We start from the raw sequence: 22082 nt of genomic DNA, 5'->3' as shown, positions 1-22082 counted from the left end.
AGAAGTTAGAATCCTATTCTTGACACATGGAAATTCAAAAAAATACAAAACAGAAACAAAAATCCATATTGTTTGCTACTTAGAAGAGTAATACTTTCGAATTGTACGCAAAGACTAAGTGCTAGCATAGGTTGCATAGGTAGGATGAAGTCTGCCAGTTTTACTAAAACAATGTGGAAAAAGTAACCCCAATAAAAACAAAAACATATTAAAGAATTGTCTTTTGCCCTTAAAATTGTCCTATTTAAAGTGTTGTGTTTGAATTCAGGCTTCCACAAAAGCCTGTTGTTTGTTTAGTTGTTTGTCAGTTTTTATATTTCACATCACTTTGGATATCATAGAGATATGATCAGATCAGATAGGAAAATGTCACCTTTTGGCTTCTGTTGTCAACCTATTGTTAAGTGAGTTTTCATACACCAAACTTTACATTATGGGGAGTTCACAGAATGTCTAGGTTTAAAAATTTTACAACTTTTCTCCAGGCTAGATATCAGCAGAAATAACTATTTACAGTTTGTTCAGTTTCATAAATCAGTCTGAAACAGAGGTGTGATCGTCACATTTGAGAATGTGATTAACTCTTAAAATAGATTAATTACAAGATTTGAAACTTAATGTATTTTTCCCCTTGTTCAAAGAGCATTTTGAATTTATTCTTTTTCTCAACATGTGCCTTCTTCTCTATTCTGACAAAAGAGATTAACCCAGGAAGGTGCATTAAGATAGTAAACAATGCAGAATTCCAAATCTTTTCAATAATGTTGCAGTACTTAGTCATAACAGAATTGAAACTGTAGTATTTGTTGAATTTGTAATGGGCAAAGTGGAATTCTGCTTGATATAATGACTGAGATTTGGCAAGATAGATGCTTACAAGCAAAATATACGAAAAACACCTAACTGACCAGTCAGTCAAAGTTCTCTGAGGTGGCCTTACAGTATCAAGCAAGTTGTGCAGAGATATAATCAGATCAGCCTTGGTTCATCATACTGGTAGACACAACAGAATCTGCTGAGCTGTTTTAGACATTGTAGGATTATTATCATATTATTGTAATATTTTTACTGCAGACCTGATGATCTGCTTATAAACAACAAAATGCATGGCAGAATGCTGTAATAAATTTCTGACAGACTCTAATCCTTGTAACCAGCAATAAATGTTCCTCCTCATCAACAAGTATATTTACTTCATTTGACTGCATTTAGTGAGGTGGTAAGAGATCCCTAGATAGGCAGACAAGAACCTCATGAAATTCAAGAATAGCATAAGCACTGCCAGTAGAGGATTTCTTCCCTCTGTTCGGAACTTTTGGGGCATTGTGTCCAGTTTTGAGTTCCTTGATACAAAACTAGAGTGAGTCCAGTGGAGGGCTTCTAGATGGAAAACTACCATACTGAGGGGATAGGGGAAGCTAAGGAAAGATCTTGTTATCAAAAGTCTTAAAAAACCCAGTGAGAAGTTCTGTAAAAAAAATGGAGACTCTCCTTCTAGGTACAAAGTGAAGAATAACTGGGTAGAGTCATAAGATGCAGCAATGAAAATCATGATTCGGCATTAAGAAAGAAAATTTAAATTGTGAAACTACCCCATAAATGCAACAATAAGGAAAAGGTTTTCTGTAATAAGGGTGGTGACGCACTGAAACAGGTTGCCCAGAGAAGTAGTGGACGCCCTGTCCTTGGAGACATTGGGGTCAGAGCCCTGGGGGCAGGCCTCTGAGCAACCTGATCTAGCTTTAGGTGTCCCTGTTCATTGTACAGATGACATTTAATGTCCTCTTCCAACTCAAACAATTCTATGATTTCATGGTGTGGCAGCTGTGCATGGCCATTCAAAACATGTCTTGTCTTTCACATCATTGCTGCCGCTGTTGAAATGCACCACCCACCACCTCACTTTGCTCATGTCCACTGTTTGTTCTCTGTAAACATTCATCAAGAGTTGATGAATGTCAATGGGTGTGATTTTTTTTCCTCATGAGGAATTCAATGACATATTTTTGCTTCCATGTCAGAAATCATTTTGCCAGACTGCCCCTCTGCTGTCATCTGTCACACAGCAACAAAATGAAACAGAATATTGGTGGGAAGGTTCAACCTCTATAGCCATACTACCAACATCCACCTCTGAGGTCATGGGCCAACATCATAAAATAGGTGGCATTACTTTTAGCGCAGCTTATGCACCACAGAGGTCAGAATAGTCTAAGCCAACAGGAACATGTTCTGTGTCACCAAACAGATGCTCACAGAGTTTTAGACAACAGCTATTAAGTAGTTCCCCGCTGCACCTTTTTTATATATGTGGGCTCACTAATGCACAACAACTGTTTTCAGAGAATTTCCCTCCCCTTCTCATGTACAAATTGCCCATGAGAAACTTGCAATTTTGAGGATTTTTTTTTCATTATTCAAGATTATTCATTCCAAAATTTCGGCAAACAAGAGGTGGTCTGTAGTTTGTGAATGAGCTGTTTGTTGCCAGTATGCCACATGGACGTTATCCAAAGCCTATTGAAGTTGATGGAAAATCTCCCACTGACTTAAAATAGGCTTTGGACTGGCCCTGATTGAGTGGTGTATTCGTTTTGATTGGAATTATAGGTCACATGGCATTTTTATCCATTATTCAGTGTTTCTGCCAACTTGCTGGACAATATGAGCATTTGTCTGAATTTTGACACTAAGAAAACACAGAACAGCCATTAATACAACCAGAATGAGTTTGTTAAAAAAGTTCAACTATTCATGGAAAAGAAAATGGTAGTATATGCCCAGACATACTTCTTTTGGATTCACATCAAGAACAGTTTCATGTGATTAGGGCATTAATGTATACAGAAAAGTATATCCACAGTACTTTTGTGCTGAATACTTGTGTGTGTTCCCTCCTTTACTGCTTAAAAACTGTTTATGAACTCACATTTTGAATTAACATGTATAGAACTTATTTTTATATGTATTGAGAAAAATGAAGGATTTCTACTCCTTTTTTTTTTTTAATAACAGGATAGATCATGTTCTTTTCTCTTGTTCTTAGTAACTGAATGCACAGCTTAAGCCCATCTGCATGGCATCAGGTAATAATACAAAATAAATAAGTAAATAAAAGGGCAAAAAATTTCACATTTACTGAAGTATTGAATGCTTTGTTTATACTGAGAAGTAATTATTAACCATCTTACTACACAACGTAATATATAAATTTCAATAGATTTTCAGGGAAGATCTCACTTCCTTGAAAACGTCTCCAGAAAAAAAAATCAGGAATGGAAAATGCTTTGGAACTGGACTATCTTATTTAGAAGAATTCAGGCTCAAATTCACAAATGACAGAAAACTAATATCGGTGGTAAACAGCAGTCATGCACCTGTCTCCTAGTATCATGCTCAAATCCATCAGTAATCTTTGGTGCGCTTAAAGGCTGCAGACAGGTGAGGGTTTGACATGTGGATTCTTAAGTGTCTTAGGTTTTGCTTCAGTGTATGCTTCAGCAATTTGCATCCTGGAGGGCAACACAGCTGTGTTCCATCTTCCATGAAATCCTGTTTTGTTGTTCTTCCTCCTGTTTACCTACTGCAAAAGGTGAAGTTCCTCTTGAGGTTATGTCTGCTTAACTGTAAGCTGCCTAAAACATTTATTCCAACCTCTTCTTTCACATAAACTCTTGCAGCAAGCCAGTTCTGGGAACTGGTCTGTCTGAAAACTTAATCAGAAACTTCAGGTTTTGGCTAGATCTATTCTCAAAACCAACTCCCATAGTCATTCACGGAGGGGTTGGTCAGGAAAGAAAGAGGATATAGCATGCATCTCCTAGAGGGACTGAAGAGTGGAATATATACGGTAAGACTACAGGATCATCAGATGAAAGCAGTTTATGTGGCTAAGGAAGCGTAGGTAAGAATAGAGAATGAGGTTTCCTTTGTACGATTATCAAGATGAGACATATTTCTATAAAAGCTGAAGAAACAAGGAAAAAAAAAGAAACAGACAAAAACACCCACTAGGCCAATCAGAAGAGAAAGAAGACAGTTCTCTAGTGAAGGAGTGGCTTCCTCAGCTTAAAGGTGTTCAGGTCTACAGGTGTCACTCAAGGGAGGCTGCCATGGGGTATATGTGAAAGGAAAAACATTTCCTTTTTGTGCACTGAAAAAAATAAAAAGAGGAGTACAGCTTTTTTATTCCATTAAACAAATCTGTGAGGGATGTGGTTTCATTTCTGTCTGTGCCGGTAGGATAATCCATTCCGAAGCACCTGTGTTGGAATGTCCGCATTGTTTCACTGTCAGAATGCGCTCTGGGATGATTTTGGCATAAGCCAATCTGCCCTCCTCTAAGCAGGTCCTGGGCATGATTTGGATGTTAATAGGCACCAGAAACGATTCCCACAAGGCAATTTGGATGTGGCTACCCTATTTTGGAGTGTAAGAGTATTTAGTGGCATGAATATGGGCCATCCTGTGCCATTTGGCCTCTGTGCCAGTGAACAGTTCCAGTCACATCTAATTTCCTAGAACAGACTCTGCCTGTGGTTCTTATTTCTCTTCCGTGAAATGTGTGTGCATTTTCTTCAATGGCTGCTTATTGGAAAATAAACATTAAGAAATCCCTGAAGTAGGTATCAGAAATAAATTTTCTTGCTATTCAAGTTTTTGGCTAGTCAATTGCCAAATAAAAATCCACGTTTTCTCTTTCTGGATCCTGTGAGTCTGTACATAAGGGCACATATAGAAATTAATTTCCAGCCCAGGAGATATTTTCTAGGGAAATCTGGGTTTGAGCTTGAGTCATTAATCCATAAGTAGTTTCCAGAAATCAGTCTTGCAAACTGTAATCAGGTTAAAAATTTACTAGTTCAATAATTGACTGATCTTTCTTCAAACAGACAGGCTTGGAAAAAAATCTTGGAAGTTGAGCAAATGCTCTCCTTCAGCCTGCCCATATGTGATTCCAGCCAGAAACTAACTGCGGAAGAGCCAACTCATGGAGGTCAGAAACCAAATGTAGCCAGGTGAGAAGAGAAGGGCCCAACACTCGGGGAAAATCTCTTTGGTTTCTACTACTTGTATCCCCACAATCAAACCATCTCCTGAGATGTGATTCCCAGAAAAGAGTTCTTCTTCTCAGTGTTGATGCCGTGTGCCTAAAATTTAGATATGTGCTATAGAGCTGCACTGCACTAGTATTTCTCTGCAGAGCTGACCTTCAATTTCAGGAGTGACTTCATCCCAGTTAGCAATTCTGTCAGCTCCATGAATCTCCCAGCACGATCGAACAAATACACAATATATTCTGTCCTTCCTAAATTAATACAATAATATACATTTCTCAGATTTTTAGAGTACATTTTCACGCTCAACTGATATTTGTTAAAATCAGAGTCCTTTCAGGTATTTATTTATACAGTATCTCACCTACCAGATGTTCTCTGTTGAGTCACTGGGGACCCATTCATCTTCATGTGCTTCTAAACTTCTCTTATGATTCATGCTGCATTTCAATCCAGTCCAATTTTTTTTTTTTTTTTCTGAAACATAAACATTCCCTTAGGTGCCCCAGTTCATGTAATTTCAGTATAACTGTATAAAATGCAATAAACTGTGTGTTGTAGATGTATAGAATAAATAGCTCATTTTAAAAGTGAACTGCCAAAAAATGAAAATTATATATTTAAAAGATATTCATAAAAGTAAACATTTTCCAGTTTTGATAATTGGTCAATTTTTCATTAACATTTTTCAAGCTGAGAACATTCTACAGGAAAGGAAAGAGGGGAAAGGCGGGGGGAAAGAAAGAGGGAAGAAAAGGAGAAGAGAGAGAGAGAAAGAAAAGAAGAAAATGAAGGAGAGAATGAAAGAAAGAAAGGATGAAAAAGAAAGAAAAGAAGAGGGAAGGGAAGGGAAGGGAAGGGAAGGGAAGGGAAGGGAAGGGAAGGGAAGGGAAGGGAAGGGAAGGGAAGGGAAGGGAAGGGAAGGGAAGGGAAGGGAAGGGAAGGGAAGGGAAGGGAAGGGAAGGGAAGGGAAGGGAAGGGAAGGGAAGGGGCATACCCTAAGTCCCTAAGAACTAAATTATTCTAAAGATCTTTTTAACATTAGTATAGCACAGTCTATCTTTTAGCTAAATGTACTGTATTTTCTTTCTACATCCATAATAGATGTCATACGCTCAAGAAGAAGCTAAAATCTTTATATGCTAGTAGTAATATAAAAACAGTTTTCATACACTCAGTTTCACCTAAACTTGATCTGTACATACAGACAAAAGTATAAAAACAGTTTGAAATCACATGTGACACAGAACAACAGGAGATTTTACAGTGGACTAGCACTGGAGAAGGACTGACATCTTAACTCGTAATTTGTTACAAGGAGACAGTGTGTAACTTGTCACTTGTTCTTTTCATCTGGGATTTTTGGCGAAGCATGTTGGTTTCCTGACCAATGTGAAAACACAGGAGAGCAGTTATGTATATATTTTAGCCTCTCTCAAATGTATATATTTACCTCTTTCTCTTCACTTTCTCCCCAGCTCCTCCACCAGAATGGCCTTTCAGAGAAGATTATGTTAGAGGGGCTACCCTTCTTGTTCAAGGTAGAACTCAGGTGCACTTTTCAGGAGATCCTGTCATAATTAAGTAGTAAGCCTACAGCATCCCAAGCCTTTCAGATGGAGGCTGCTCTTGTTTCTGCTTGATAAGATGATCTGTTCCTGGCTTTGCACTGAGCAGGAGATGGCAGCAGAGGCAGCTTGAAGGAACTGAGATGGAAGGAGAAGAGAGGAGCTAAAGGGTGTTGCAGAGTACCCAAATATTTAAAAATAACTTGAACTGTTATTTAAATGTGTAATATGGTTACATGAGATACTGCACTCACATTTGCCACTTTGTGAATAGGCAACACATGAAAATTCATCCCAGTCAAATCCTAGAAATGGAGGAAAGCAAGGTCTCCCCCTAGAGAAATAAGTGAATTGTAATAGTTGAGAGTGAAGGGAGAAAAACTTTGGGGTCTCTATTGCTCATGGCTCTTAAGCATCTGTATGCAGCAATTCTTATATCCTTGAAAGAACCTAGAAATAATCTTTTTCTCTTGGAATTCAAAGAGTGGATTTTATCTAACTGAAAAAAAAATCAAAAGCAAGACTCAACCAACCCTAAAAAGACGAGGGAGTCAAGGCTGAATAAAACATTAGAATAGTAATCAGTGTATGGAGTAGCATCTAACAGTACTTCTCCAATATTTCTACTGAGACCTGTATGAGAGAAAGATGCACACACATTTCAACTACATATTGCAAAATAAGAGAAAAATCTTACAACATCAATTTATGTTCTATTTAGACCTCTGAATTAATTGCTTTCTAAATTAATGCTAAGGTAAAACACCTTACTTATGGACAGTCCTAATAGTGAACTAGTACTAAAACACTTCTTTCTGATGTCTGAAGCCAGGTTGTTCATTCTCTTGAAGTTTCATTAAGGACATGTAGAGACTATGAATAATACAAAGTAAAATGCCCTAACTCTTCAGAGTCATTCAATTTAAAATACTTTTGAGTTGGGCATAACTATTTAATTGTTATAGTCTCTAAGCAGAAGGTCATATAGAATAAAATAGAGAAAATCAATGCCACAGCAATCAGTAAAATTGTTGACAGAAGAAAGCTGCTCATGATCACAATTAGGAAGATGACCTGATCACAAACGTAAGCAGTGCTGGTGCAGATTTGTTTGTCAGCCACGCTTATCTTTAATAACCTCCTATTGCTCATGCAGTGCACAGAAATCATCTAATTAGTGCAAGCTATTAATTTAACAGCATGCGATTCTCCAGCTCTTTCAAATCATTGCTACCTGTCATCAAGAAAGGCAACTTTGAAAATACATCACAGGTCAACAGACTTTACAAACAACACTTATGCAATTTATTTGTTGCTTTCATGTCATCACACTAATTGTGCTTAACATAGCACCCTCTTCAAGCAGATCTAGACTGGGAGGACAGGTTTCTTAGACAACACTCTACTGGAAAGCTTTCAATCACTAAAAACTGAAGAATATAGTTGAGAAGAACTGAATCATCTTAATTTTTAGGAATTAGATGAAGACAGAGGAATTCAGGAATGAGATATGGCGGGGTCACAGTGAAAGTATAGTGCCTCAATCTAGATCATTTCATAAAGGATGTCTTAGCAAAAAGTGTAAAGTAGTTTGAGGGCTTTTAGGGGATTACTATCTTAAAAAATAAGTCTTATCCCCCTCCCCCCAAACTATTAGAGTTTTCAGTAACTCTCTGAAATTACAGTTTGTTTGTGTAAGATAAGAAAAAATTGCTATAAATTTGTGACATCTGTGGATAAGTACTGATTTTATTTGAGGTGATTGTTTGCATGTATTTTACCATAAGTGTGCTTTTGGACTGTGAAACTTAGCAAGACTCAGGAATATTTATTTTGTCAACTTTCAGTGGTGCTAATGGTCATCATAAACATGAACCTTTTTTAACGTAGTGCAAACTCCTGAGCAGAAAGTTTACAAGTGAAAGACAGAAATATTGACATTTTTACATCTATCTGTTCGTGTGAGAGTGAGTATCTCAGACATCAGTAACATCTGGTAAGTGCAGTCTCAGGAGTTAATGCAATAAACAGGCAACAAAAGTGGACTATGTCATTTTTTGAAACTCTTACATCACATTTGACTTATAGCCAAAGGACTTTAGTGCTTGCCAATATTATTTTATTGACAGATCAAATCACTTCACTTTACTGTTGCACAACTCTGTATATTCATAATCAGACTTGTAATATACAGTGGAATTCTTCTGTTTGACAATTTTTAAAGTGCATAAGAATGGATAAATGCTTGCAGCTAACAAGCAAAATGGGAAAGGAGCTGATGCCTACATCTTTGAAAAGCACAGAAACCAAAAAAAATCTCTGCTTTTTATTCTCAAATAATGTTTCTTTTTATTTACTCAGTCCTTTCTGATTTGCTGGCCATTTTCCACTTTGAGGTGTGCTATTTTGTGGCTGAGACATTATTTGTTAAGCAAAAAATAACAAAGGGATAAATACTGTCATATGCTGAGTTGCAGGGGAGAAAGGCAATGATTGTTTTTACTGCACTAGTTATATGAAAGGAAAAATCTCAAATGATGCCAGCTATATACCAATGCAAACTAGTACCAGTACTCCTAAAAATTAGCACTAAACACTTTCAAGATTTAATATTTTGATCAGATCAGATTTAGCATTTTGTGAAAGCAGCTTGCGCTGGATTCAAATGCTATTCTCAGACTTCTACTCCATAGAGGACAGGTGGCATTAGAAAGAATACAGTATCTATCATTTTCCCAAACTTCCAGTTAATTTAACTAAGTGTTGCTATTCGAATGACAGAAGAGGTCCTGCATTACCCAACTTTGAGTGCAAAGGCTTAGAGTCTTGCAATAAACCTGTGGCTTTAGATAGATGGGATTATGATAGAGAATCTTTTTTGCCATTAATTATCTATTTCCTTTTTTTTTTTTTTTTTTTTAAATGGGGCTTACCATTCAGATCTTTGAAAGACATTTAGTTTCAGAAAGTTACAACATGGTGTATGAAATAGCAAAATCTTCCCCAAATTTAGAGTAGGAAACAGCTCTTCAGAGCAGCTATAGTTTCCATTTATACTCTCCAAAGTATTGCCTCTGTCCTACAGTTGTTGCCCGTTAGCATTAACTCTGCCCTAAGGAAAAGATTTCCAAAATTTGAAATACAGATGAAGCCTCCACCACATAACTGCAGAAGTGCTTACTGTGCTTGGGCTAAGAAGGGGTTGGAATATTGCAAGGAATCTCAACTACAGAATGGAAAAGGTATATGAATTACCACCTCTAATGAAACAAAAAGCCACAGAAAGAAGCTGAAAGAGCTGGATCTAAACAGTGTTCTTGGTCACATCAACCAAACACAATACTTTTTCATAACTATGAGTCAGTACACAGCACCTGATCAAAAATATCCCATTTAAATATTCTCTCATAAAAATTAAACAGTTGGGGCAAACCCAAAATATGTGTTCCTTATCACTAGGAAGTAAAATAGGCAAGCTATCATCTCTGCATATTCCATGAAGTTTTTCTAAAATATACCTACATGCTGTGATGCAGGAGGAGATGTTTCTGTCATAACAGTCCAGCTATAAATCAGTACTATACCAAAATTCTATTATGATGTGAGATAAAGTAGCTCAGGAAAAAGGGTACGCATCTTAAAGAAGTACTCCCAGAAAAAAAAAAGACAAAAATAAGGGGAGAAAGTTCTTGGCCAGTTCAACCTCTTACAAAAAGTAGGGTCAATACTGAATTCAGATGAAGTTGATGTTGCTGGGGTTAGAAAAATTCCACAGACAGAGATGCCATGATCTTTCCAGGCAGCAGATTTCAATGTTTTTTTAATCCTCTTTGTGATTTTTTCTTTCTTTCTTTTTTTCCTTCTGTATATCCAGCTGGAGCCTCATCTGTTTCAATTTATGATTATTGTCTCTCCTTTTCCTGCCTTTCATCACTGTTTAGAGCCTGGATTTATTTTTTTGATGATATCCTTGTGGGTCTCGAAGCAGTATCTTCTGCAGGTTGGACAGGTCCCTCAGCCTCCCCTAACACTGCACATGATCCAGCCCCTTAGGAGCCTTCTGCTGAATACGCTGTAGATTTTTGGTATCTTTCCAATTATCAAGGGACCCAAAATTGGACCCATATACAACATGCAGTCTTACGGGTGCTGAGTAATGCAGAATAGCCTCAGTTTAGGCTATGCTCCTGGTTAACACAGCATAACGTGCTGTCATTACTCCTGGAAGTCTAGCATCACCCTGACTTCCTTATCCCATAACCATTTCTAGTCTCATTCTGATGAAGCACTTTGGAGACATGTCTTTGCTCACAATAACTTACCCCTCCAAATGGAAGGTTACATATGTGAAAATATTTTTATATATATCCTTTTCTACTCTATTTAAAAGTGCTCACAAACTATAGCTTGTGGCACTCTCCCATGCTCTGATTCATTTGCCTCACAATATATACACCAAATTAGCCTGGGTACTACACCACAAATGACACACGTGTATGTGTAGAGGTAGAAATGTTCTGCTGAAAAGCAGGAAAGTAAAAAACATTGTTTGGAATTGGAAGAGAACACATCAACATCCAAGTGGGGAAGCTGGCCACAGCTAATAAGCTGAACCTAAAGTTACTCAACATTAAAAAACTGAAAAATATTTAAAATTCTTCTTGATTAAAAACAGCAATTTCAAGACTATTCTTCTTTACTCCTTTACTGCAACCATGGGTCCCAGTCAGGTCCAGCATCATTTTACTATGTGCTATTACTATTGCCACAACAGCAATAGTGCCTGCTAGTGATATGATACAACACAATCTCAAAGCAGGTGTACTGGATAAATTTAATAAAAGTAGAAAAAGAATAGAGACTAAGTTGACAAGTGAATCTATCTGCCAGATTTCTTCATTCACATTCACATGAAGATAGGCATCTCTGCACAAGTACCATATGTCCAAGCCTTGAACAAATAAGTGTTGAAGGATGTGACTCATTAGGAAAGTTGTGAAAAAAGACATTTAAAATTTTGAATCTATCTGTCTGGATGCAGGGATGAATTGACTTGAATTGACTGAAGACAAGGGCTGAAAAGACTGAAATAGAAAGGGAAATTGTATGAAATGGAAATGACTTATGAATAAGTGGTGCAGTTGACATGGTAGAAGGAAGGGATGCCACTCAGAGGGATCTCGAAAGGCTAGAAAGGTGGGCCCAGGTGAACCTGATGAGTTCAGAGTTTTGCACTTGGGCCGGAGGAATCCTAGGCATCCATACAGACTGGAAGGAACAGTCCTTGAGAGCAGCCCTGTGGAGAGGGACCTGGGGGTCTTGATAGATGAAAAACTCAACAAGAGCCAGCAGCGTGCCCTTGCAGTTCGGAAGGCAAATGGTATCTTGGGCACCATTAAAAGAGGGGTGGCCAGCAGGGACAGGGAGGTGATTGTCCTCCTCTGCTCTTGTGAGGCCCCATCTGGAGTACTGCATCCAAGTGTGGAGCCTCCAGTACAAAAAAGACAGGGAGCTGTTGGAGAGGGTCCAGAGGAGGACCACGAAGATGTTCAGGGGACTGGAGCACTTCTCCTATGAAGGCTGAGGGAGCTGGGCTTGTTCAGCCTGGAGAAAAGAAGGCTGCGGGGTGACCTCATTGAAGCCTTTCAATACCTAAAGGGAACCTACAAACAGGAGGGGAATCAGCTCTTTGGAAGGGTTGATAACTGCAGGACAAGGGGAAATGGTTTGAAGTTGAGGGAGGGGAGATTTAGGGTGGATGTCAGGGAGAAGTTCTTTACAGAGAGAGTGGTGAGGTATTGGAACAGGCTGTCCAGAGAGGTTGTGGATGCCCCATCTCTGGAGGTGTTCAAGGCCAGATTGGATGGGGCCCTGGGCAGCCTGATCTGGTATTAAATGGGGAGGCATGTGGCAGGGGAATTGGAGATTCATGATCCTTGAGGTCCCTTCCATCCCTGGCCATTCTGTGATTCTGCGAATGTTCAGATTAAAGAAGAGGGAACTTCTATGAACATGAAAAAAAAAAAAAAATAAGGACTCAGCTAGGATAGTTAAGAGTGCAGACAACAGAATGAATGTTGGCTTTAGAGCATTCTGGGATTCTGCTTAGTGGCAAAGCAAGATGGAAAAATCGTCACTACCCATAGCATCAACAGAGAGATGGGTCTCTGCTGTTCTTAAGATCAAATTAAAATCTAAGATATGAGCTGGTAGATGCAAATAACTTGTCTGTGTAAAAGTAATACAGAACAATACAGTGACTTGAGCCACCTCAAGTTTTAGGCTTCAGGTTTCTTTTCCTTTGCATTTGTTACCCTCTTTCAGTTTTGCTGAGGAAGATCAGCCATGGTAAGTATTTCCCAGTAGAAGAGATTTATAGGCCTCCAACTGTAAATCTATAGGGTGAATTCAATATCTAAATTTTATAGCTTTACCTATAATTGTTTTATTGTTCAAATATAACCACCATATTTAGTTAAGTGGCAGCTCACTCATCATTTATCTTTTAGCTTCATTTCCTCCAAGAGAATGAAGCACTGCTTACAGTACATACTCTGCCTTATGCTAGTGATAGGATATCTTATTTTTGTATCTATCTACACAGGACGTAGTTAAGGATAGGTGGTATAAATACATCAGTCCGTAAATCAACAACAATTTGAAATATCACCAAAGGATATGTTTTGGTTGGGTCACTTATTAATTTATGTTAGTAAATTTGGACAAAATGTGTGACATATGGCTAGAGTCAAGCTGCTTTTGGGTGCTTCTGCTTTATATTCCTGAACAGAGGTGCAGTACTTCCCCCCAGATGAGCGCTGGCACTGTCTGAGAAAGCCTGTGCTCTGCAAATAGTGATTCTCCATTTGTCACCAATTGTAGCAGTGCTTTAAATGTGTCATAGGCAGTTATTTGATCATCGCCTTAAATGTGTTGGAACAGGCCTGTGTTCTAGCTTATTTTAAATGTTTATTACTATTGCAAGGATAGCAGGAGTTGCTTGCTCCTGCTGCATCTGGCCCTTGTGAATTCAATAAGGAAATGGAGACTTCGAGTGAAGGGAGTGATCAACACTAATCAGCAGAGGGACCACCAGCAAGGTTACCCAGACATCTTGGCAGGAACAGCACTGGGTGTAGCCCTCATGGATTCAGGCTGGGACATTTTGGATGGATATTATTCCATGTCTGCAGGTAACTCCGTTTCTTCTGTATTAGGAAATGCACATAACAGTGATATTGTGTTCTGATTTAGCATTGTGCATGGTATATTACATAAATAACAACAACAGCAAAAGATGTTGATTTACCTAATGAAATTTCAGCAATGGGAACGTACTAATGGATCTATTAGATTTTCCAATAAATCAGTGTCTGATCTATGGGACTTCCTCAGGTTTAAAAATCCAGGGATCTTTAAGGCAAATATTATATTGTTAGTGAAAAACTAGCATTCATATCATAACAAAGCATTCTTATAGAGTCTCTTTTCTGTCTAAAGGTATCAGCTTTCAAGAAAAACAGTGGATATTATTCTGTTGTGCAGGATAGGTGCTGAGGCAAAGTCTAAAATTAACTCAGGGCCACACATCAAGATGGTGACACAGGCTGTGCAGAGCATGAGAGGCTCAGACCTCATCTTTTCTGCTCCGCATCTTAAGTGAATTGGTGTAAACTGTTTGTTAGCTGAAAAATAAATCCTCCAGACTTGAGGCATCCTCACTTCCCCTCAGACAGTCTGCGTATTCAGTCAGTGTAAATTTCCTGCGTTATTTGGAGGTGTTTCACATCCCACGCAGCTGAGAACCTTTCCACTGACTGAAGTTAGAACTGGGAAAAAATGACATATATTTCTGCACATGACCAGTTCAAATGAAGTTGTTCATAGCAGAAGAAAGGTTGTTTATGCTGCTGCCACTCTATCATCCTAGCAGAAACATCAGTCATTTCAGTTAGCTCTCCTGCTCTGTTTTCAAAGTAACAGCAGTAAATGCAGCCAGTCACTTCCACAGATTTTGCCCATGATCAGGATAACAGCTCTGAACAGGATTTGGCCAAGCCAAAATGGATGAAGGTACTTCATGAAGTAGTTCCATAGCAGGCTTTATAACTTGAGGTAACATTAAGGCGCTATCAGAAAAGCTTGTAGAAACTTTGGGACATATTTTGCATACAGAAAACCATTCTACTCTCCCTCTGTTCCCAATAACTTGGTAGCACTTCTTGAAAGGTGACAGCTGTTGTACTTGTGTTAATGTGTCCTCACAGCCCATTATATGAATTGTCTGTGAACTGCTTTTTGATTTGTTCTATTCTGCACGATCTTTGCTTATCTCCTGCTCCTTTTCATCTTTATTCTTTCTCATCTGGTGAATATTGATTTGTAACTTTTTTGAGAGACCAAACAGTGCTAGTGAGTGGCACTCGGTGAGCCCACTGGCATGAAACGTGATGCAACAGCTGCAAAGGGAATTTTCACTTACTCATGCCTTCTCCCAAAGAGCTTTCAAAATGTGTGTTATGTATGAAAAATGATTTAACAGCCCCAGTGATGTACTGAAATCTGAACACAGACTACTTTCTTTTTTTAACATATATAAAAATAAAATGATATTCATGTGCCGTTATAAAAACTATCATCAGTTCTCTATAACAGTAAAATAAATGTCTGTATACCACCCATGACACAGTGTTATTTAAGAAAATAAATGTCCTTCATCTCTTACAGTGTTTCAAAGTATTTGTATCTTGATTTCTTGCTATATATTAAATTCAAATAATGTTAGTTTCATTTGTATTCCTTCCATTTTGGCCTTCAGATTCAAACATCACTAGACAGAAAATCAAATGTACAGTGTGGCAGTTTCTCTGAACATTCGGTTATGATCAAAAGTAGTTTTATCTGATCACATCTGATTCACCCCTCCACTAAAAGACCTCAATCTTACAATGGCACCTCATTTGCTTTGGTGATATAGCAGGCTGCTCTATTTTTAGTCTTGTGATCACAGGTATTGTAGAAGCAACTTGAAAAGAGGTTAAAGATGTCATGGGCTTGCATGCTTAATTCAGTTATGTTAAACTTGATAAAGTACTGCACTGTGACTGAGTAAGCAATACAGATAGATATTTTCTTCAATATACCATGGATCCGTACGTGAATAATGAAGGCACTTATCCTGTCCAGAGTGTGAATAATGAGGGCACTTATCTCATCTGTGGAGTGCTGCTCCAGTGCTGTACTCTCATCTGAGAATCCTATGCCTTGAATCTCTGCAAACATAACGGACCTGCACTTGGCACAGGGCCAGCCTCTAATCACAGAGGCACTCTGCATTGTTATTCCACCACATCACCCCACGTCAGCCAGCTCGGGGATACGACGCACCAGTATTTGAGTAGCTGTGGGATGGCTCAGAGCTAAGCAAGCCAAGACAGTCCTGCAGAGAGAAGTGAGGAAGGTGCTTGAAATGCACAGACATGTTTCCTAATTTTTATTCCCCACTGTTTAACTTTCTTGTGAGTTTTTGGCTCCAGAAACATAAAATATGAAAAGTAATGACTTGAAATCACTTTCTCTTATACCAATACTAAATAAAAGTTAACTTTACCTGGTAGCTTCACTTATTAGTTAACACATACATCCAATTCTGCCAAAGTTTTGTGATTCTAGCAGGCCAGGGATCTGAGCTATGTATGTAATAAATAGTCATATTTTTCTCTGCCTTATACAGGTCACCAGGACTATTGCACAGGCATTTTAAAGCTTTCCAGGGTAAATCAAGTGGAGGTCTTTGGTGCCCAGAGAAGTCTACTTTGATTCAGAATAAATAGTCCTGTTTATCACAGAATCACAGAATGGCCAGGGTTGGAAGGGACATCAAGGATCATGAAGCTCCAACCCCCCTGCCCCATGCAGGGCCAACAACATCCACATTTAATACTAGACCAGGCTGCCCAGGGCACCATCCAATCTGGCCTTGAACACCTCCAGAGATGGGGCATCCACAACCTCTCCGGGCAGCCTGTTCCAGCACCTCACCACTCTCTCTGTAAAGAACTTCCCCCTGACATCCACCCTAAATCTCCCCTCCCTCAACTTCAAACCATTTCCCCTTGTCCTGCAGTTATCAACCCTTTCAAAGAGCTGACTCCCCTCCTGTTTGTAGGCTCCCTTTAGGTATTGAAAGGCTTCAATGAGGTCACCCCGCAGCCTTCTTTTCTCCAGGCTGAACAAGCCCAGCTCCCTCAGCCTGTCTTTACGGGGGAGGTGCTCCAGTCCCCTGAACATCTTCGTGGTCCTCCTCTGGACCCTCTCTAACAGCTCCCTGTCTTTTTTGTACTGGGGGCTCCACACTTATCATTTTTCACTTCTATTCTTCTGACCCATTTACACTCACCATAGTTTCACTAAGTGAGCAAAACTAGCCATCAGAGCAGCATCAAAACTAGCATCAAAACTACAATCTGTCCAGTTCCCAGGATTTTTAGGTTTTTGATTCTTTTTGAAGTGTATTTTAAGATGGTGATCAAGTCGATATGAGAGTTATGCAGCCCATGATCCTGGGTTCATTTCTTTTAAAAAAAGATCAAAATTACTATTACCATCACTATTATTGTTAACAAATTCTAGCACGATTCATTATTAAAAGTTCTGGGAGAAAGTTTGGGGTCTGATTCTTGATTGTATTTGCATTGGTTCTCCATTATTAAAAGACGTACTATGGACCTACACTAGAAAAAGAGAGTGAGTAATACAAGAAATTTTCAATGCAACAGCAAAACATTTCATATAATAAAATAACAATGCAAATAGTTTCAAATGCAGAAAGTATTTGGCATTTTACCAGTTCAATTTGTGGATGCAAAGCTGATGATAATCAATTTTTTCAGACCAACTTTTTGCTACTGTTATATACTGTTATATTGGGCACAAAAACAGCTTTTTGTGCCCAACATTAATCCTTTTCACTAGGCAGTAAAGTAACCTCATCAGATTCAGAATAAGATGAAATCCAAAGAAAATTCTAACGCTCTGCGCTCTGATCCGCTCATCTATTAGTCCTTTTCCTGGCCTTCTCCACAGACTGACTCTGAGGAACAAGATTAAGAAGCAACACGGAGCAGATTGAGACATTCATTTTCCTCTCTATGGAACAACTGTAATTTCATACAAGAGAGAAAAATCCCACTTCAAATCCAAAAAATGTTACCCCATATAAAACTAGTAGTATGTTAGCCTCACATGTTTGTTACAAGATTGAAATCTATATAAGTACGTTAAACATTAATCAAGCACTTTTCAAAGCCTATGTGAAGTTACAGAATTTGCATTCAAAGTGGAAAACCTAAATCAGCAAGGTAGGATTCCAAAAAAAAAGGTGGACCAACAAGAACACGAGAGTCCAGATGGCTACCTTGGAGAAGACAATTCAGTTTTGAACTGCTTAGGTTAAAGTCTAAGAATTGACTCTATCTTTGGAGTGAAAATTCTCACTGAAAACAGCTACTGATTTCAATCCTGCTAAGACTTTATCCCCTTTATTGTTTTAAATAAAAGAAGATAAAAAAGAAAAAGAAATATAAAAATATTATATATATTTTAGTATATAAAAGATATATTTTAATATATAAAAGAAAATAAAAAACTAAATAGGAATTTCTCCTAGAAAGAGTCCAGCAGAGGGCCACAAAGATGATAAATGGACTGGAATGTCTCCCTTATGAGGAAAGGCTGAGTGACCTGGGCCTGTTCAGCTTTGAGAAAAGAAGACTGAGAAGGGATCTGATCAGTGTCTATAAATATCAGAGTTGCGGGAGGCAAAGGGACAAGGCCAGATCCTTTTCAGTGGTGCAGTGGCTATGACAAAGGGAAATGAACATAAACTGAAGCATAGGAAGTTCTGCACAAATGTGCATAAGAACTTCTTCATGCTAAGGGTGACAGAGCACTGCAACAGGTTGCCCAGAGAGGATGTGCAGTCTCCTTCTCTGGAGACATTCAAGACTCATCTGGATGGCCACCTGTGCAACCTGGTTTGGGAGCCTGCTTGGCAGGGAGGTTGGACTAGATGTTCTCTAGAGGTCCCTCCCAGTCCCTACAGTTTTATGATATTGTGCATAAGTTATAGGATTTAAGCACTGCAGCCTTTTGGTCCCACCCATATGGCACATTGAAGAGATAGCAGAAAAGCCACTCTTTTTATATTCCTTTAAATTAACTGCAATTGAGTTCGTAAAGACACATTTTCAAAGATTGGTATGTTGGAAGAACCTGTCAACACTACACAGGATTATTGAGATTATGGTTTTATACAAAAGGAGCTGCACAACTTCCCGTCCGTGCATTCTAATAACGAAATGCTTTTCCTTCTCTCATCTGGCAAAAATTCCCTCTTCATCCCATTTCTCCAACTGCTGAGTCTGCAAAAGATTTCAAGCCCAGAAGCTGCTGACCATGTCTTGGAAGCCTTCACTAAGATCCAGTTCCTGAATATGTGGCAGGAATTTCAGGAGTGCTTACTCAGGCAAATGAGGAGTTTTGTATCTCATTCAAGCATAGCTATATGTATGGATATCCAAATACATGCACAGTAATATCTGCTATAAATGTGGATATGAATGTAATATTTATAGCTTTTGGGTGCTAAAATGAAAACCTCACTAAAATTACTTTTCTCTAAGGTAACTTTCTATCCTACATGTACAACATTCATTTCAGAAAGCTCTATTATTATATCCAGAGACTGTTTTTTTCCTTGCCATAGATTGTGGCCAAAACTAATTACGGGTATTAGTACTTAGAGAATATGATTTGGATTACATTTGGATTACATTACTCTAATATCAAATCAATCTTTAAGTGTGTTAAACTGTGAAAGAAAAGAACATCCTTATGTTGGAATATGCAATACCATTTTCCTAATCAAAAATACCTCTAAAGCCCTGCACCTGGGTTGAAATAAGAGCATGTAGCAGCAAAGACTTGGTGCTGATGAACTTGAACATGTACAAGTCTATCAGGTCTGATGACATGCATCCCAGGGTCCTGAAGGACATAGTTGCCAAGACACTTTCCATCATGTTTGAAAAGTCATGACTGTCAGATGAAGTTTCCCATTGGAAATAGGAAAAAAAACATGGATTTATTTCAGTAGCTATTGTGTAGCATCCCAGAAGCCAGTTATTAATGAAAAATTTTATTAACATCCTTCTCACTCATATTCACTGGTATCTCTCAGCTCTTCTATTTGAGAAATTTTCTTTCTGATGGTTTTGTGGGAAAACTAAACGGCACAATAATCATCATGATTAGTTAACACTGTTTAGCAGTTACCAGGAAAGGAAAGAAAAAAAGAATATTAAAATTCGCTTTAACATTTTCAGTATTCAAGGCAGCAAATATATTGGGATCAAAGGCAAGTATCTTTACTTAGGATCTAGGATGAAACTCGACATTTCTACAGTCCATTTAATCTTACTTGTCAATAGCATTGCTTTCGCATTAAGTATCTGTTACTGGAATACTGCTTTTTAGACAGAGGACATCCAGAAGTAAATGAAAAATGGTTCTTTTTTTTTTGTGTGTGAAATTGCTCCCTTGCATTCATGGAGCATAGCCAAGGACTGTTTGTGATAGAAATTATTAATGCAGAAATCAGCTCTGATGTGAAAAGCTCTGGGAACAGTTATTTCCTCTTTCAACTTTTAATTCCCATACTTTCCACATGAGGAAAGACATACACATTTTTTCTTTCTTGGAAACCAAAGTCCATAAATTATTATAGTCAAGTCCTTACTGCTGAGATGGACAACCTCACATAGTATCATCTGGCTCATTGCTCAGAGCTTTTACTAACTTTGATTATAATTCCTCAAATAAGCTCATCTATGTTTTTTTTTTTTTTTCCCATGATTATCATTCAACTTAAAATGGATGACCATCACTTTGATCAGAATTTCTGCCTCACTATACCAGAGGAGTGCTTTTACTCTCCTTATACATCTTGTAGAATGCTTTATTATCTCGGTTTTGCAGCTTCTTACACTGAAGGCAATAACTTTTGTAGTCATTTATTAATGATGATAAAAGTTTCATTCTCCTCATGACAGGTAAAATAATAGTTGTACATGTTCACAAATCCATGTTACAGAAGCTGCAGTACTCGTGCATTTTCAAGAAATGATGGGTAAGAAAGGAAGTATAGCAAAGCTGAAGAAAGTCAGTAAACCGTCTCTTTCCTAAGGATACCACTAACTGAGAATAACTGCATCTCTTAATATGTCATAAAAAAAAAAAAAACAACAAAATATTGATTTGGTCTAATTCATGTCTTTGCCATTACAGAAGGGAAAAGACTTGTGAAATCTTATCTTTCTCAAAGCCTCACAGGCGCTGTTTTAGACGTATCTGCAGACTTCCACTCATTGCTACTTTTTTTTTTCTTTGACAAAAACCATGTTATCTTAATGCTCCAGTAGATACTGGATTTATGTGATACCAACTGGATGAGTTCTTTCACTTTGTTTTGTAAACATTAATTCCCTACTGGAAGCTGGTGAAAACAGCCAGATATTACCTACCAGAAAGCAGTTTACATGAAACAACTTGCTTTGATGTGATGTTGATGGAACATCCTGAGGGGAAAAAAAACAGTAGAATAAATTATAACTAAATTTTTCAGGCACACTTTAAAACCTCAGTTTCCACTTGAGTCATGTTTGTAACATGCCTCTTCAGATGTTTAGTTTGCACAAATGTTTCAGTAAACAAACTTACTGGGAGGAATGCTTCACTTAGGTGGCTTTCAAGAAACTTCTAAAAATTATAGAAGGAACCAACTGAAATGGAAAACATGATCTGTTTCAATACAGTCTCAATTAAAACCACTTGTTATCTACTCTTCCTCAATAAGAACAAAGTATTCTATCCTGCACTGTAAGTATACTAAGTTTAGATTCTCAGCTTTCAATTGAGTTCTGTGACAAGCAAGCTATACAGCAGATGAATCTCTATTTGTAGGAATTTGGTCCCGGATAAAAAAGACAAGAACGCTTTGTCCAGTTCAAGAGTAAAATGCAAACAGGAAGGGAAGAAATTGAACAACAAGAAATGGAGAAATTGAAGAAATTCTGCATTTCTAGTGACAAACATGCTGCAGTTTTTAATGTTACTGTCATAGAATGACAAACATGATGAGAATTATTTTCTCTGCATAGATACAGTTTTAGTATCTGATATAATGTTAGAACTGTTGTATTAGAAAACTTTGCCAAAGTAATATGCTGATTTTACATATTAAGCAGCATTAAAAACAGCTGATGTTTTAGTGCAAAAGTTAGATCTCTGTGTGTAAAATGAACACTACGTTAATGCTAATTTTCAAAGAGCAGATGTCTGATATTCTTGGTCTTGATTAATTTCTGTTGTACCTGGGCACCATAATGCCAGTAAAATT

At 38.0% G+C, this 22082-nt stretch overlaps 1 protein-coding gene across 4 annotated transcripts in view; it reads right to left on the bottom strand.

Moving 5' to 3' along the window:
• C3H8orf34 (chromosome 3 C8orf34 homolog) overlaps positions 1-22082 on the bottom strand; it is a 284853-nt gene that overhangs the window by 24380 nt on the left and 238391 nt on the right. The window contains exons 14-15 of one of the 4 annotated variants that reach the window (XR_014882562.1): positions 6511-6763; positions 5426-5534 (exon numbers count right to left, since the gene is read on the bottom strand). The exons of 1 other annotated variant lie outside the window; for it this stretch is intronic. Coding sequence is in view for 2 of the 3 variants with exons in the window: in XM_085221225.1 (XP_085077351.1) it covers positions 6651-6763 (113 nt within the window). In the remaining variant the exon portion in view is untranslated. Of the gene's footprint in view, positions 1-5425; positions 5535-6505; positions 6764-21242; positions 21262-22082 lie in introns of those variants that run through there. 2 more of the 4 variants (XM_085221225.1, XM_085221228.1) reach the window with 2 other exon arrangements.

The sequence above is a fragment of the Meleagris gallopavo genome, chromosome 3 (assembly GCF_905368555.1).
Source record: "Meleagris gallopavo chromosome 3, MGAL_WU_HG_1.1, whole genome shotgun sequence".
In the NCBI taxonomy this organism is placed as follows: domain Eukaryota; kingdom Metazoa; phylum Chordata; class Aves; order Galliformes; family Phasianidae; genus Meleagris; species Meleagris gallopavo.
Note: the sequence above shows the minus strand (reverse complement) of the source record. Positions and strands in the feature narration are given on the sequence as shown.